Raw genomic sequence first — 16,429 nt, 5'->3', positions numbered from 1 at the left:
AGAAGCTAACTACAAAGTACTTCAAGTTAAGTAAAAGAAGATCACAAGCAGTTATCAAAGTTAGAGAAATCACTCTAATATAACCGCCCTTGATTTTTCAACATATTGGCTTAGGAACCGGGTAATGGCCATTTGAGGGAGATAGAGATCATGCTTGGCTTTTGCCGACGTGCTAATTTGTATGCCCTAACCAACTTTCGCATTTTTATTTTTCTTTTGTTTTTCTTGTAGCTATCATATGCTCTTTTTGCTTCTTTTAGCTACATCAACTTCTCAGGGTACACTTCCAGGCCCTATCCAGGTATGAGGATGTGCAGGTGCCAAATCCCATAGAACCAATGGTCAGTTGAACTTGAAGAAGGGAGGTTGAATAAGGGCTAATAATGTAAGATGGAAAGTGATAAGTATGGAATAAGGAGAGATGGGCTACACTATCTCTATCATGGCTTCCCAAGTGGTACCCTTCCTATAGCCATTGGGGCATTAGGGGAGGTCCCACTAGACTAGGATTGAGACTTTACATCATCTGGGGTTGCTAGAATTTGTTGTAATAGTCAATACATTAAAAAATGGCCAGGGAAAGAAGTAATAGAGTTGGAGGATTGGTAAACTTGAGAAAATTGCAAATATTTTCACCAGGCCTTTTAGTCGATACAAGTTTGTTAAATTCAGTGAGAACTTAGGTGTGATTTCCAATATGATCATTAAGGGAGGGTGGTATGTAAATAGTCTATAATGGTCATGTTTTGTAATATAGGTTAATGCAGGTCTTTGTGTTATAAACTTTATATTGTAATTATGATAGGTTATAAACTTAAGATATCGTGACTGAAAATTAAGTACGTCACGTTTATAATTAGATATTGGAGGTTATAAAACTTATGTTTAATGTAGATCTCTCTCAATGATTCTATGCTAATGTAATGGCTATGATACATTTTGCATAAATTAAAATTGAAATCTGTTTTTCTTGTTTGCATCATTGTAAATAGGCAATTTTGTTGTGTGTGCTTATTGATATGTCCACCAATGCTAGGATAATTTGTATAGTCGTTTCTGACATTTTAAAACCTTGCCTTTTTTGTTAGATTCTTCGTACAATCTTAATTGTTTTGGGTAGTTATCTTTAGATGATGAAGGAGTAATTATTCAGTTTGTTGTGGGCTTTGACTTGCTATGGTATTCTGTGTTTTGTTAATTTGAATGTTTGCAAAAAATGTCACTAGCTTGAATGGATGTGTAAATGTCTGTGGGAGTCTTACATGACAAACAGAATTAACTCACTTTATCTTCGTATGCCTTTTGTTAAGTTGTCGTGTTGTGTATGGGATAATGGGTTATGTAGCTTTATTATTATTACATTATATGTTTTTCATTGTTTTTTGAATCATGGAAATAATGAAAAGTGTGTGGGCTATGTTCTTAGGTTTGTTGGTGTTGGTGCGCGACGTGTGCGGTCTTTATTCCAAGCTGCAAAAAAAAAGGTGCACTTATGTAAGAAATAATTGTTTTGAAAAGCTAGGAATCACTATTTTACTGAATTGTGGGTGGCTTTTATCTTGTTTGTATTTTGAGAAGTTCTGCAAGCTTTATAGTCAGCTTGATTGCTTCTTATTAAGCTTGGCATTATTTCTATGCTTTGCTTTGCTAATAATTTTATGTGAAGATTTCATTATTTTACTTTATGCATTGTCTATTGTATACTACATATGGTAAACAGGTATATAAATTTAATAAAAGTTAACTACATAATATGGATTGTTAATAACTAAAACCATTAGGGTTTTGACATAATATCCTACTACTATTACTTAAAACTTTTAAGGTGACAATGATTAAGGGTGACCTGTTGACCACTAAAGTTGCCCTTAATTTTTTTTGAAGACTCCATTGCACTAAGTACATTTCAGAACTTTCAGAAGATCCAAAAATCCAAAAGTTAGTAGGGCTTTTAAGCACCTTCCTTCTATCTCTCTTCATTTTGTACTAAGATTTTATAGCCCTGCGGGGATATTGTAAACATGATACTAGCACGATGAATATGTTGGAAATTGTTACTGGGTTCGGTCTTAATAATGACCTATTTTTTATCATGACATTGTAGACTTAGAATAAAAAAAGTAAAAGAAAGAAAATAAAATTTTCATTTTATGTAAAACATGGGTTTCATGCTCATGTCTAGCTCAAAAGCGCGTTCTTCGTGCTTCTAGGTCTTTTTAGGTCTTTGTAGGACAAAGAAGAATTTATGTCATGTATTATAGTCCCATTTGGACTCATTGTAATAAAGGAAAACATTTATTTTGTCAAGAAAATGCCATTTATTCCTCCAAGACCAAGTCGGCCCCAGTCAAGTACAAGTCGGCATAAAGGAGGTCTATTTGACCCCTCAAGAAGGCTATAAGTACAAGGAGCTTGACCTCATTTGGTACACTCATTCATCATGAAGTTCGATTTGCAATAGTGAGAGAGAAGAAGAGCCCAAAGGACGAAGAAAGGAAGAAAAGAAGTCGAAGTTTCTTGGGATCATCTCTCTCTCTCTCTCTCTCTCCACACATGCAAAGGTTAGGGTTTTGTTGTTGCCATTTGCAGGAGACCGAAATTGGAGGGTTGAAATTGTGAGGTGATGTTGTAGGGCTGAAAATTTGGTATGAAGTTATAGCAGGTCGAAGTTTCAAAGCTACCTTGAAGAAGACCTTGCTGGGGGATTGACTTGGTGCTTGGGTGGATCTTGGGCTTTGGCCTTTGGGTCTTGGAAGTCTCATTGTAAGAAGATTCTATAAGAAGAGAAGCATTCTTTCTAGGTTTCCCCCTCGGAGGGGTTTTTCCTTGGCTTGGAGCCTATATCTTGCGTACTTTGTCCTGTTGTGATCTTCGTTGTTTTTGGTAATTGCTTGATGAACAAGAACTAATAAAAGTAATAAAAGGCCAACATATATCACAAGTAATTATCAAGTTAAGCAAAATCATCTATAATACATAAGTCTCCTGATTTTCCAACATGATATCAGAGCTAAAGTGCAAGAAGGAGAGGACCAAAATTGACCTAAGGTTCATTGAAATCAGACAAGGAGAAATATGTTTTTGAAGTGAAGCCCACACGTGTAATTTATCAAGGTTGGGATCTCACCATCATGTAGGCTCATGAAGCCCAAGAGACATGTCTTTTGATGCACAATGGCTCATATAAATAAAAGTGACCTCAAACCTAATTAAGAATCAACACAACTCAAAACATATATTCTCTGTAGCACTAAGTTTGTTCTTGAACAATTAATACTCAAAGACATGTCTACCACGTGTGAGAGATGGTTGCCCTAATCTGTGTACCCAATCAAGTGAGGAGAGAGATGAGTAAAGATGAGATGATGAAAGAATGACTTGATGTCTCCTCCTTTTATATGCAACATTGAGGATGAACTGGGGGTAAAAATCCTTGTTTTGCTCGCTGGCCAACCTTGACAATTTGTCAATAATACAAATAAATTCATATCTTTATTTTTACATGTCGGAATCGGATGATCTTTAGATCAATCCTACACCTCTCAAAGAGAGGAATCCAAGAAAAATATCAGTTGTCATAAATAAGATGACCTAGGTGGATTTTGGCTCTAGTTGCCAATTTTAACACTCCCTCTCAACGAGGGAAAATTCCATCTGCTAATCCATTTTATAGTCGGTACTATCTATGCAATCAATGCACTACACTGCACTGCTCTGCTGAATAATGAATAAGAAGAACTGATCGAGATTGTATCATACAATTCTTCCTGAAGTCAATCCCAAATAAAAGAGTGTCTCATACCATTCTTACTGAGCTGAAGTCATTTCCAAAAAAGAGTGTGTCCTACCACTCTTACTGACCCGAAGTCAATTCGAGAAGAGAGTGTGTCATACCACTCTTACTGACCCAGAGTTAGTTCCAATTGATCCCAGATCAATATCGATCATCCTAGCATAGGGAGTACGGTAGTACATGATGCGTCCATTGGTAGTACCATGGTCCCTATCCTCATTTCCCTACTCATTGGCCAGATGATAGGTACTTCCCATGAGGCTTAGATTGCATGGGTAGAATGTCTCAGCAGGAGAAGGATGAACCACTCATCCTGCCTACATTCTGCCAAGGGGTATCGCTGGGGAACGCTGAACCACTCACCCTGTACACAACAAACCACTAGTGGAAGGTTGAACCACTCACCCTATGGTAGCTTATCGCTCCAAGAAGTACCCCAAGTCCCCCGGAGCTCCTAGAGCTCAATGTCCATATCATACAAGACCTTCATAAGAGGGTCTCTCCGTGAGTCTAAGTCGTTCTCCGAAGGTTAAGAACTTGACCTTCCCCAGGGTCTTTGTTAGAATATCGGTGACCTACTCATCAATCCCAATATGATGGAGACTTATTGCTTCTCGTTGTACCATATCCCGCATAAAGTAGTACCTAATATCTATGGGCTTGGAATGATCATCAAACACGAGATTCTCTGATAATCGGATCCCACTCTGGTTGTCGCAGAGGATTACGGTGGTGTCCAACACATGTCCAAACAACTCATTGAAGAGCTTCCTCAACCAGAAAGCTTCAAAGGAGGCCATACTAGTAGCTATGTATTCGTCCTCAACGGTGCTCAAGGCAACCGACTTCTGCTTCCTGCTCATCCAGGATATTGAAGAAGAACCCAAGGGAAAACAACACTTAGAAGTGCTCTTGTGATCCAAGTGCTCTTGCGATCCACCACACTACGCGCCCAATCAGCTTCCGAATAACCATGCAGCCTCACACCTCCGACATTGTATCTCAGTGCCTGAGTGATTGTGCCCCGAAGATATCTCAGAAGATTCTTGGCACCAATCCAATGTATGTGATGAGGCTCAACCATATATTGGCTGAATGTATTAACTGCAAAACATATGTTCGGACGGGATTTCACTAAGAACATCAACGCTCCTATGAGTTGACGATACTCAGAAGCATTTCCCAATTTAGGTCCGACAACATTACCACATAACTTCTTGAAGTTAAGTTCCATCGGGGTAGTCATAGGCTTGCAGTCCACCATCCCAAATCTTTCTAATATCTTCACAAGATATTTTCCTTGAGATAGGAAAATTTTTCCTGGCTTTTGCCAGACCTCCAACCCTAGGAAGTAGTGCATCAGTCCTAGGTCCTTCATCTCAATTTCACAAGCCAACTCCCTCTTACATTTGTGAATGAGAGGGTTTGCACTTGTCAAAAAGAGGTCATCCACATAAAGTACCAGTATGAGAGGTTTATCATTTTCAACCTTAAAGTAAAGTTTCAGATTGACTTCACTTCTAGTGAATTTCAGCTTCATCAGATAACTATCAATCCTCTCATACCAAGCCCGGGGTGCTTGCTTCAAGCCATAGAGAGCCTTCTTAGAGGTGACAACTGATTTGTCTTGGGGTCTAGTGACCACATCTCAGACATCATTCTTCATAATAGACTCGTATTCTTCATTCATAGCATCCTTCCATACTTGTTGCTTCACGGCTTCTTGAAATGATGACGACTCATTTTGAATGATAGTGCTCGTAACGATCAAGTATCCTTGATACCTGTTCGGCTTCTTGTTCTCACGGAAAGTTCCCCTTGGTGCAATATGTCTCTCGGCATCTTCGAGAGTCTCCCTAAGCCATGAGGGTCTCCTCTTAGAGGAGGAGGGCTCTTGGGGAGGAGGATCAATAGGATCCATAGGTTCATCAACATCAGGCATCATTTTGTCCTCTTTTTCACCATGTTTTCCGGTGTCAACTTCTTTGTCCTTCCTTGGAATAGGAAGGTTGTTGATCTTGTTGAGGGCCATATGTTCGTCAAAGGTGACATCATGATTTATCTCAACTTTCATTTGACCAACTACATAAATTCTATAGCCCTTAGAATTTTCGCTATAGCCCACAAAGATTCCTTTCTTCCCTGATGCACCCAATTTGCTTCTTTTCTCTTTCAGCACATGAAAATATACGAGACTTCCAAAAATTATAAAATGAGAGACATCGAGTTTCTTACCAATGAACATTTCTTCGAGAGTCTTGTAGTCCAATGCTTGATGAGGGCATCAATTTGAATATACAATGTGGTATTTGCAACTTCGGCCGATAGAAACTTCGGAAGCCCCTGATCATGAAGCATGGGACAAACAACTTCCACAATAGTACGATTCTTCCTTTCAGCTACATCATTCTACTCAGGAGTGTATGGTGTTGTAGTCTCCCTCTTAATGCTAACTTCTCTACAATAATCATAGAATTCATTGGATTCATACTCGGTCCCATTATCAGTCCTCAATATCTTGATTCTCTTCTCGGTTTGATTTTCGATCATGGCTTTGAAGTGACGAAACCAGGTGGACACTTCATCCTTCTTTTTGAAGAAGTAGATCCAAGTTTTGCAAGAATAATCATCTGTAAAAGTGAGATAATATAATTATCCTCCCAAAGAGTTTACGGGTATCATACCAGATATGTCAGAGTGGATCAATTGCAATATGTCTGTGGTCTTGCTATTACTTGAGGGGAATGGTCCCCTTGTAAGTTTTCCTTCGGCACATCTTGGACATACACCTTCATGCTCTACTTTGAACTCTGACATACCTGTCACCATCTGTCTCACATCGGGTAGAGCCTTATAATGAAGATGGGCAAACCTCCAGTGCCATAGTTCAGATTGTAGAGATGTATCGCGAGACATGGCTCCCAGTGGACTTCCTCCAACTTGATATAAAGTGTCAACTCTAAACCGAAGAGTAAATGCATCTTTAAAATTCCTTTTCCAAACACGTAACTTTCCATCGATGAATGCCATCTTGTATCCTTTGTCTTCCATTGCTGAAATGGACACCAGGTTCTTCCTTGAGATCAAGTACATATAGAACTTCTTGTAACTGAATCGTGTTACCTTGATTCAATTGAAGGGTAGCATTCCCTACTCCCTTCATGGGATAGGTGGTATCGTCTCCAGGAATAATGTCCAAGTTTGTCTTCTTCTCTATCAGATTAGAGAGAGCTTCCTTGTATCTGGTGAAGTGCCTTGAGGCACCATTATTAATTATCCAATTTCCCAAAGTGTCCGGAGGAGAGGCAATGGAGAGGGCCGATATAAGATAGTACTCTTTTTGCTTATTGTTAACAACATTTGATTCTTCATACGTGGAGTTCCTTGCTTTCTTGGAGGGTTGACCATTTCCTTGATGTCCCGCATTCCTTTTTCCTTTGCCATTGAACCTGCCATTCCTTTGATTATTGTTGTTGAAGTTGCCCCTAGAATGGTTGTGATCATCATCATGTGATGTGTCCCTTCTATTTTGACACTCCCTTGCATAGTGGCCAAACTTATTGCAAACAAAGCCCCTACCCGTCCTTCCACCCTTAGATCTAGGCTTTCCATTGAAATGACCTTTAGACCCTGCATTATTTCTCCATTTGGCATGAGCAGATAAGATAAGATAAGATAATTTTATTAATGTCCAACAAATGACCATAATAGATCAACGGGACTGTTGGTTACAATGATTACGTCATGCCAAGTCGGTGAACCAAACGGCCCCCTTTAACATTTCTTTTAAAAAGCAAAAAATACATCTATAATCTAAGTAAATGTAAAGGTAGAAGCTAGAAGCTCTCGGCTTCGAAACAAAGCATTGCGATGAAGCTGAAAAGGAGAAGAAGAAGAAGGAAAAGAAAGGGTGGGAAGGAGTCTCCTGCCCAGTTCCTACTCCTAACATCTGAGGTCGAGAGAAGAAACCTGAGAAAAGCTTGTCAAAGTCTACTGTCCTGTGGGCGCATTGGGCTGTCGCTGCTGTCGCCTGGAGGTTTTAGGGCGCCTCCCAGTGGTGGATCCAATCCTGGAGCGTTGGTGCAGTTTGGTGGGTCGGCCCCCCCAGGACCTCACTGATCTGGTTTCAGTGTCTGTGGGTCGGTCAATGGTTCTTTTGGTGCCCCGCGCTGATGGTAGCACCCTAAAGAAGTCCGTGATCTTCTGCGTGGTGTCTGATCTAGTGAGGGGCTGAAGAAAACGGGCCCGAAATCTGAAGGCCTCCTGGAGATAAAGTGCAAGGCATCTCTGATCAACATATCTGAGGAAGCTGGTCAAACTCTGAGAAGACCTGAAGAGACAACGGATATGACCTCGAATCTCATAGTAAGTAGGGCATCCGAAGATGAGTGTGTCTCTGTCTCTATCTCCTGTTAGTGACAGAGCTGGCAAATCCTATCTGCCCTGTTGATGTGGTGATTTGTCTCCACCCGGAGTATGTGAGACCCAACTCTGAGCTGCCCGAGGGGATTCTAAGGGCATGCATCCAATGCTGGAACGTGTACTAGGGTCTGATGATGAGCCCATCCTTGATCTCCAGGCAATGCTCCGCGTAGAAGGCCATTTTTGGATGCAACCCATTGGGAGGATTGGTCCATGTAGTCTGAATGTATTGTCTGTAAATATCCTCCTTGATTTTATTCAGCTCTTGCTGATTGGGAAGGAGGTGGCCTGGAGCATTCAGAGAGTACTGAAAAGGAGGGAGATTGTCAATTTGGATTCTTAAAGCCTCCAGAAGCTCTGTCACATCGGTGTACCAACATTTGGATCGGCCTATCTACATATGGGTGATGTTCTTCGAGGAGCAATATGCTAAATATGGGTATCTGTCACGACTCTTCCTCGTGTCTGCCAGGCCTCTGACCCTGTGCAGGAGCGACACTAACTTGAATATCACCTCTAGGTGGAAAGGTTGAGCCCCGAACTCTGCTAGAATGATGTGCTGAGGAACTGTCTGCTTCCACCTAATGAAACGATGCAAAAGGAGGGTCTGGACCCGTTCCGCTGAAGCTGAATCTGACTCTAGGAGCGAGGGACACCAAATCTCTGAGCCGTAAAGCACTGTGGGGCAAATCAAAGTGTCCATGATGCTCATTTTGGACGAGATGTCCTGGAAATGGTGCTGGAAACACTGCCTCTCCAGAAGGGCTAGGGAGCCATACCCTTTGTTGATCCGAGGTTGAAAGGCTAGCCGCAGGTTCAAGCGAGGCCCTGAAAACTGAACACTCAAATATGTATAGGTGCTAACAATCTCGATCTCTTCTCCTTTAAATAGGAAGTGGAAGTCTAAGGTTTTCTTGACTCTATTGAAGATAATCACTTTGGTTTTACCCAAGTTCACAGTTAGATGCCTCCAATCACAAAAAGCTGCGAGAGCATCTAGTTGTCTCCGAAGGCCTTCTTGGGAGGAGGTAATAAGGGCAATATCGTCTGCAAAGAGGAGGATGGAAATCAGGACCTGGTGAAGAAGACACCCATCTGTATCCTGGATATGCTCCCGGAGGAAGGACTCAAGCTCATCGATATAGATCCCGAATAAAGTAGGAGAAAGGGAGCATCCTTGTTTAACTCCAATGGTGCTTCGAATGAAATCTGACATTCCTCTAACTGTGCGGAGATGGCCAAGGACAACCTCATAGAGGTGCATGATAGCTGTCAGGAGAGTCGAGGAAATGCCAATCTCTCTTAGCCTCTGGAAAAGATTTTCCCTCGGGACTGAGTCAAAGGCCTTCCGGAAGTCTACAAAGCAGTAGTACACTTTAGAGGATCGATGCCTAGCCTCCTCGATCACCGCACGAAGAGTAAGGATGTGGTCGATTGTCCGGTGGTCTAGGTGGAATCCTACTTGGCCCTTGGCCCTGAGTTGTCTCTGCTCAAGGAAATGGGAGAGTGTCCTATGGAGTGCTGTAGCATATAGCTTGGAGAATGTGTGCCCAACCATTATTGTCCTATAGTTGTTGGGGTCGGAAGTAGGCCCTGACTTATGGATCGGGTAGTTAATGTGGTGTGACCAACCATCCAGAAATCCATCCCGAACCCCCTGGTTGAAAAGGTCCACCAGATATCCTACCAGGGGGCGAAGTCCATGCTTGAAGAATTCTGCCTGGAAGCCTTCTTCGTTTGCTGCCCTGCTGCTATTCATTGTCCATATTGCCTCGCTGATATCTTTGTTGGAGAAAAAGTGGCAGGAGGTGGGGGGAAGGAACCTGAATTAGAGGCTGCCTAGGAATGTCACACAGCTGGGAGGTGTGAGAGAACATTGAGGCAGGATCAAGGTCGACTGGGGTAGGTGAGCGTCGGGAAAGGATGGTCCACTAGAAATCTTTTGGGGAGCGAAGGAGGAGTGTAGAAAGAACTTGTCTCCTATGGGCAATGAAAAGGTGCTTCTTGCGGCGAAGGAGGCGACGGTAGGCTGAATAGAGGTCTGGGTATGTTGGTAAGGAGTTCTAGAATGCGTTTCGGAGGTCCTGGTGCATAGACTTGCATTCCTGGTCATACCATTTATTCATAGGGCAATTTCCCGGTTTGCGGGAGGTGGTGGCGATACGGGTAGAATGGGGGAAGGATTGGAGCGCAACTTCCCAGATTGCGTATGAGAGGCACTGGTATTTGTCTTTGGCGGAGCTGAGAGAGGCAAACTGGGACTCCGATGGGAGTGTCTGTCTGAGGATAGAGGAGAAGAGATCAGGGTCAACCTCCTCAAATCGGAAGGTGGTCCTAGGAGGGCTGTGGGGAAGAGTAGGAGATGGATTCGGGAGGTCAAACTGCAGAGAGAGTGAGAGAAGTGCATGATATGAGAGAGGGATGGGGGTGATCGAGAAATTTTTGATGTAAGGGAGGAGATCTGGGTTTGCAATAGCGTAGTCAACCACACTTGCCCCACCTCCAAATGGTCTGCAAGTAAAGAAGTGCGAGGATGGGAAACATGGTAGGCCATTCAGAATTACCAGCTCATGAGATTCTACCAACTATAGCAGATATCTCCCATAGGCTGTGGTGGGTCCCAAATGATCCTCGGAGGTTCGATGCATGCCGATGATGGTCGGGTCAATCCCCCTAGTGCAAAATATATCCTCTGTCCAGTCGTGCATAGGAGTCTGGAGGTCTTTGGTCCGGGCATTGAAGTCCCTCGTGAGAATGATGTACCCTACTGCCGAAAACCTGGTGATGTCAGAGTACAGGTCTATAAAAGGGTCTCCGTCTGAGTTATTGTGAATAGTGTAGGAAGACGAGATAGGTGGGCAATAACAGATTGCGACATAAATGTCTCTTAGAGGTGATGTTCTAGCTCTGATCTGAATCCACATGAATCTGGCATACCCATCGGTCGCGACCACTGATACCCTGCTCCTGAGGCTATCACGGACGAGGCAAGCAACATCCCCTGATCCCCTGACACCTCCTGAACTTCGTGTCTCCTGTCTGCAAACTGTGGTCCATTGGTATCTTGTATTGTCGGGGAGAGGTTGCACTGGGCTCGCATGAGTCTTGGTAAGCAGGAGGATGTCTGCTGAGCTAAGGGCTTCATAAAGTAGGCCTGGTGAAGACCAGAAGGAGCCATTGCCATTCCAGCAGTGAACTGAGAGATCCGTGCCTCACCTCCTCTCTGCTCGGGCGCGTCATTTGGAGCTCCCTGAACAGGATGCCCATCCTAGCGGGAAGGTGTCCCAAATAACTGCTCGAAGGTTTCTAATCACTGCCCATTTCTCTGCCTATCTTGCTGCTGCAACCTGTTCCTTGGTCTGTTTCAATTCAGCTACTTGAGCTCTTGTGAGGTCTTCATCCAAAAACACTTTATTCGGAAGAGAGAATAGCTTTCGCTTGGCTCGGAGTACGCGAAGTCTATCCGAGGAGTCATAGAACCTGAGGAAGAGGGTAGAGTCCTGCCCCATCCAAGCTTTGTCCAAGGTTATGTCTGGTATGTCGAGAGTGTTGAATAGAAACTTGTTCCCTAGTTCCATTGGGTCCATTGGGGGGGGAGGTGTTGGGAGTCCTCTTACCTTAAGATTTAATTCTCTTGCTCGTCGGGTTCTTTCCTCCATGAGCTTCACCTGCATTACTTCCTCCACTGCTATGAGCGGAGGGACCTTGTCCTTTCCTTTGACCACTTATGCCCATGTGCTGATATGCGACTCCGTTTCTCATTTAAAGGACATTTGTTAGGATCTAATTTCCTCCTGTTTGCTTTTAAGATCTCTGATCTCCGCCTTTAAAATCTCGTCGAAATTCTGCCCCGCACTTTGTTCTCGGTATTCTTGCAGTGTTTTTCCGATAGATGCGTTGTCTCCCTCTATTGATAGAGCTATGTTTGACAAAGTGTCGATGTCGGCTCGTAGCCTGCAATTTTTTGCCTCTAGGTGTTTCATTTTCCTCATAATTTGTCTAATTTGGGATGTCCAAAAAGCAAAATCTGTTTCTAATGCAATATTGGTGGGGTTGTATACATTCTCACCTTTATTGTGGCACTGCTGTAAGTACTTCAGCGGACCTTTGTTGTTGAAATCTTTGGACAATGGCATTTCAGCTTCCCCGGGGTCCTTGTTGTGTTGCTGCTCTGCTACTGCGGTCGTTGAAGTCGGTAGGAATTTGCGGCAGATGTCCGAGATCTCATCCACTGTTGTTGTGTAAGCCGATTTCGGGGCACTGTCGGGTCCGTCTCAGACTTGTATGTTGTGTATCTTGCGTCCATGTTCGATGGGCGTTGAAGTGGAATTATGATCTTCAGAGCGAGCAGCGGATCGTACAACACTTGAGGGCTGCATAGCAGGGATTGGGGGCAGAAGAGAGAAAGATGCAGGTCTTTCTTCGGGAGCATTAGATTGCTTAGAATTCTCTGACATCTTCAACACTTGCATGGATGTGAACATTAGTAGGAAATTAACCTTGAGGCATTAGCTTTGTTTTATCATGATGTCCATATCAGATTCAGTTGCTATTTATCTCATGAGATTCTCACAACTGAGTTGAGTTGAAGATTGCGAAAGAAATGTTTGAGCAGAGAAAGCAGTGGGGTTGCCTCTATTAGAAGGCATTTCTTGCTCCACCATTCTTGTTTCTTCTTGAATGCATCTCGACATCAATTCTTCAAATCCTGGAATTTGATCATTATTGAGAATAGTGGTTCTAAATATATACCACTCGGGTGGGAGTCCTCCAAAGGTAGTGATAGTAAGTTCCCTGTCAGGAATGACCTCTCCAATCGAAAGTAGATCATTCGTGATCTCAGTGATCCTTAACAAGTAGGAATGAATATCCTTGTCCTTGCCCTTCTTAATATCCTTCAACTTATTTTTGAGAAATAAAATTTGATTTGCATCACTAACCTTGAACATGTTGACCAACTTGTCGTAGACTTCGTTGGAGGTGTTCAAATTGGAGATGTAGGCCACTAGACGCTTGTAAATGGAATCTCCGATAATCTTCTTCGCTTTTGACTTCAACCTTATTGTACTTGGACTTTGTCGCAGCCGGTGCATTTGAAGGAGGCTGAGGGATTTTCCCTTTCACATAATCCAACACTTCTTGTTCTTCCAATGTCAGATCAAGAGATATCTTCCATCCATCATAGTCAAATTTTTCACGGAGCTTGTCTTCAGCCGGGAAGTGGGATGAGGAACCCATTGAGCCTTTTGTCCTTGTCGAACTGTCTTTGGTGATTGCTCTTCCACTCTTGCTTGGGCTTTGTCTTCACCTCACCTCTGGTACCATGTTAATTTTTGGTAAGTTCTATGCTTAAGAGCAATTTACTTCAGTTTCTTTATTAGCCCAATATCAATATTCAGTTTAGCAATCACATCAGCATGGTAGTAAAATGCAGATAGAATATAAACATAAACAATAGAAGACAAGCCAAGACAAGAGGACAGAAGATGTGGCACCAGCCAAAGACAAACCTCAATGTGGGGAAACCGTTGATCAATTTTTCTTATATTCTTCAATAGTTCAGCAGAGAGAGATAGTACAAATTTACAAATATGATAATTTATGACAACAACAGAAAAACCCTAATCAGAAAAGTCAACGCTGGTCAAACAGGGCAGAATCCTTGCTCTAGGCAGCTCGGTCAAACCTAGTCAACTTCGGCCTCCAACAACAAACCCAAACAGTCTGAAACAGTCCGAAAAGTTTAGTCAAAGTCTGGTCAACTGAAGTCAAATTGCATCCAACAACTAGGGCAGTCAATGCTGGTCAAAGTAGAGGTCAGATCACCTCGGTTTTAGTGCGTAGATCTGCCTTTAGCGAAGGAGAAGTTGCCTCACCCAATCCGTAGTCAAAGCAGGTCAATGCAAGTGGTCAACACAACCAAACAGTCTCCCTGCAACTCAGTCAACGCTTGTGAATGCAGTCAACTCCTCCTTCCTTTGGGTGTGTGAGATATGGCTGCACTAATTTACATATCCAATCAAGTGGGGAGAGAGAGATGAGTAAAGATGAGATGATGAAAGAATGACTTGAGGTCTCCTCCTTTTATATGCAACATTGAGGATGAACTTGGGGTAAAAATGCATGTTTTGCTTGCTGACCGGCCTTCTTGACAATTTGTCAATAATCAAATAAATTCATATCTTTATTTTTACATGTCGGAATCGAATGTTCTTTAGATCAATCCTACACCTCTCGGAGAGAGGAATCCAAGAAAAATATTAAATGCCGTAAATAAGATGACCCATGTGGAGTTTGGCCCAAGTTACCAATTTTAACATATATCCTACTACAACCTATTGCAAACTCTAGAAGCAATTCAAACAAACATAGATCTACAAAGCATCTAACAACTTTAGAATTTATATGTTAGACTTCCTACTAGGATTTAATGCAAAACCCTAGATTTCATACATGAGCTTTAACAAAATGATTAGCTTCCTCTAGGATTTGTTGTAAACCCTAGATTATACTAATTCTCAACACCGACAATGCAATTTTAGATTTTATCAACTTTTCATAAATCCCAGATTATCACACTGTCATCATATATCAAAGATTTTAACTTCTACTAAGGTTTAGTTACAAAACCCTAGAATTCTCAAATACTATTATTCAAGAGAACCTAACTTCGACTAGGGCTTAGTTTCAAACCCTATGGCTCATGACCATCAATAGTTAGGTCAACACATATATCTATGACTTCATCATCATCCACAAGCATATCATAACATATGTTAGACATATAACAAAAGTTAGACATATAACAAACTTGATTAGACTAGGGTTTTATCAGACAAACACACACATGCCGAGGATTTCATTTCTAGGACATTATCTAAAATAATGGTTTTGCTTCTACACCCTACCAAACCCTAACGATCTAGTTTTTCAATACATAACACAACAAACTCTAATTTATCAATACTTCAAAGGTTTGGCATTTCAGGCATCACCATTCAACACTAACAAGTTAGGGTTTTCATAATCATACTAAAACCCAATATGACATCAAACATCAAGAATAACATTTTCTTAGGCTTCTCTAATAACCCTAAGTAGGCTAGGGTTTCATACATTATCATCGACATACCCTTAAGTTAGGGTTTTTACAAAGAACCTTTCTAGGGATCCACAAGAGTAATCAAAGATATGAGGAGGGTGGATTTATCTAATGATGAATCACCCAATCAAGAATCTTTAAGATTCAAGAAAGCTAGACACAGTGATGTTAGTAATAGTTTTATCAAGAATGAATATGAAGAGAGAAAAAGCTTGTAGTTCAAAAATATCTCATGTTTCTTAACAAACCTTATAATTCCAATGCTTTGTCTTGTGAGGCCTTCTTCATTTTCTTTAGCAAGTTTTTCCTAAACAAGGAAAATATGAATAGAAATGTGATTAGTATTAAATGCAATAAAAACTAGATATGTAAGGAAAACTAAAAGTAAAGAAAATTAATAAGATACTTATCTTTGGAGGTTGGTGAGGACTCCCTCCAAGCTTGAGGGAAACCTATAACCTTATAAAGAAAATAAAAAATATTTTTCCAAAATATGTTAAACCTACAAAAACCAGAAATAAAAAATGGAATAACTAAAGCTTGGATCAAAGAACTTAGTAGTGTAAGTCCCTTATATCCAATTCTTCAAGCTTATTCTTCTTTGGAGATCCTTCTTCAACAACATTGGCTCGGTCTCTGTTTCTTTTCTTGTTCTTCGGATTGTCAGGACAATCACTTCTATAGTGACCCATTTTGTGACATTGGTAGCATTCTATCTTGCACATATCGACCTTCCTTCTTGGCCCTCTTGACTTCTTGGAGTTTCCTTTCTTGTGAGAAGCGGAGTTTGCATTTGAAATCTTTTCTTCTTCATTATTGGATACTAATGTGATTCTCATTTCTTCTTGGGTGCAAGCATTCCATAATTGCTTGAAGGTAGGAGGTTCTTTCCAGCTGTTGAGGCTTGAAGCAAAAGAACTCCATGTAGGTGGCAATCCCAATAATGTAGTAATTACTAGCTTCTTTTCTGGTACAATTTCATCTATGGCTTGAAGTTCGTCTCTCATTCTAGGTATCGTTACAAAGAAGGAAGCCACAATGTCATCCCTTGTCATTTCTGTAGTCCTTAATTCATTCTTCAAACTTGTTACTTGGTCGATGTTCTTGATAGT

General features: G+C 41.6%; 1 protein-coding gene across 1 annotated transcript in view; it reads left to right on the top strand.

Annotated features, from left to right (window-relative positions):
• Nucleotides 1-16,429, top strand: part of FTSH11 (FTSH protease 11) — a 310,557-nt gene that overhangs the window by 188,273 nt on the left and 105,855 nt on the right. The window contains exon 7 of the mRNA XM_089436336.1: nucleotides 1,427-1,484. Coding sequence (XP_089292462.1) covers nucleotides 1,427-1,484 — 58 coding nt within the window. The remainder of the gene's footprint in view (nucleotides 1-1,426; nucleotides 1,485-16,429) is intronic.

Source organism: Pinus tabuliformis, chromosome 5_2, assembly GCF_031772625.1.
Source record: "Pinus tabuliformis cultivar Carrire ecotype Pingquan chromosome 5_2, CPIR1, whole genome shotgun sequence".
Taxonomy (NCBI): Eukaryota; Viridiplantae; Streptophyta; class Pinopsida; order Pinales; family Pinaceae; genus Pinus; species Pinus tabuliformis.
Note: the sequence above shows the minus strand (reverse complement) of the source record. Positions and strands in the feature narration are given on the sequence as shown.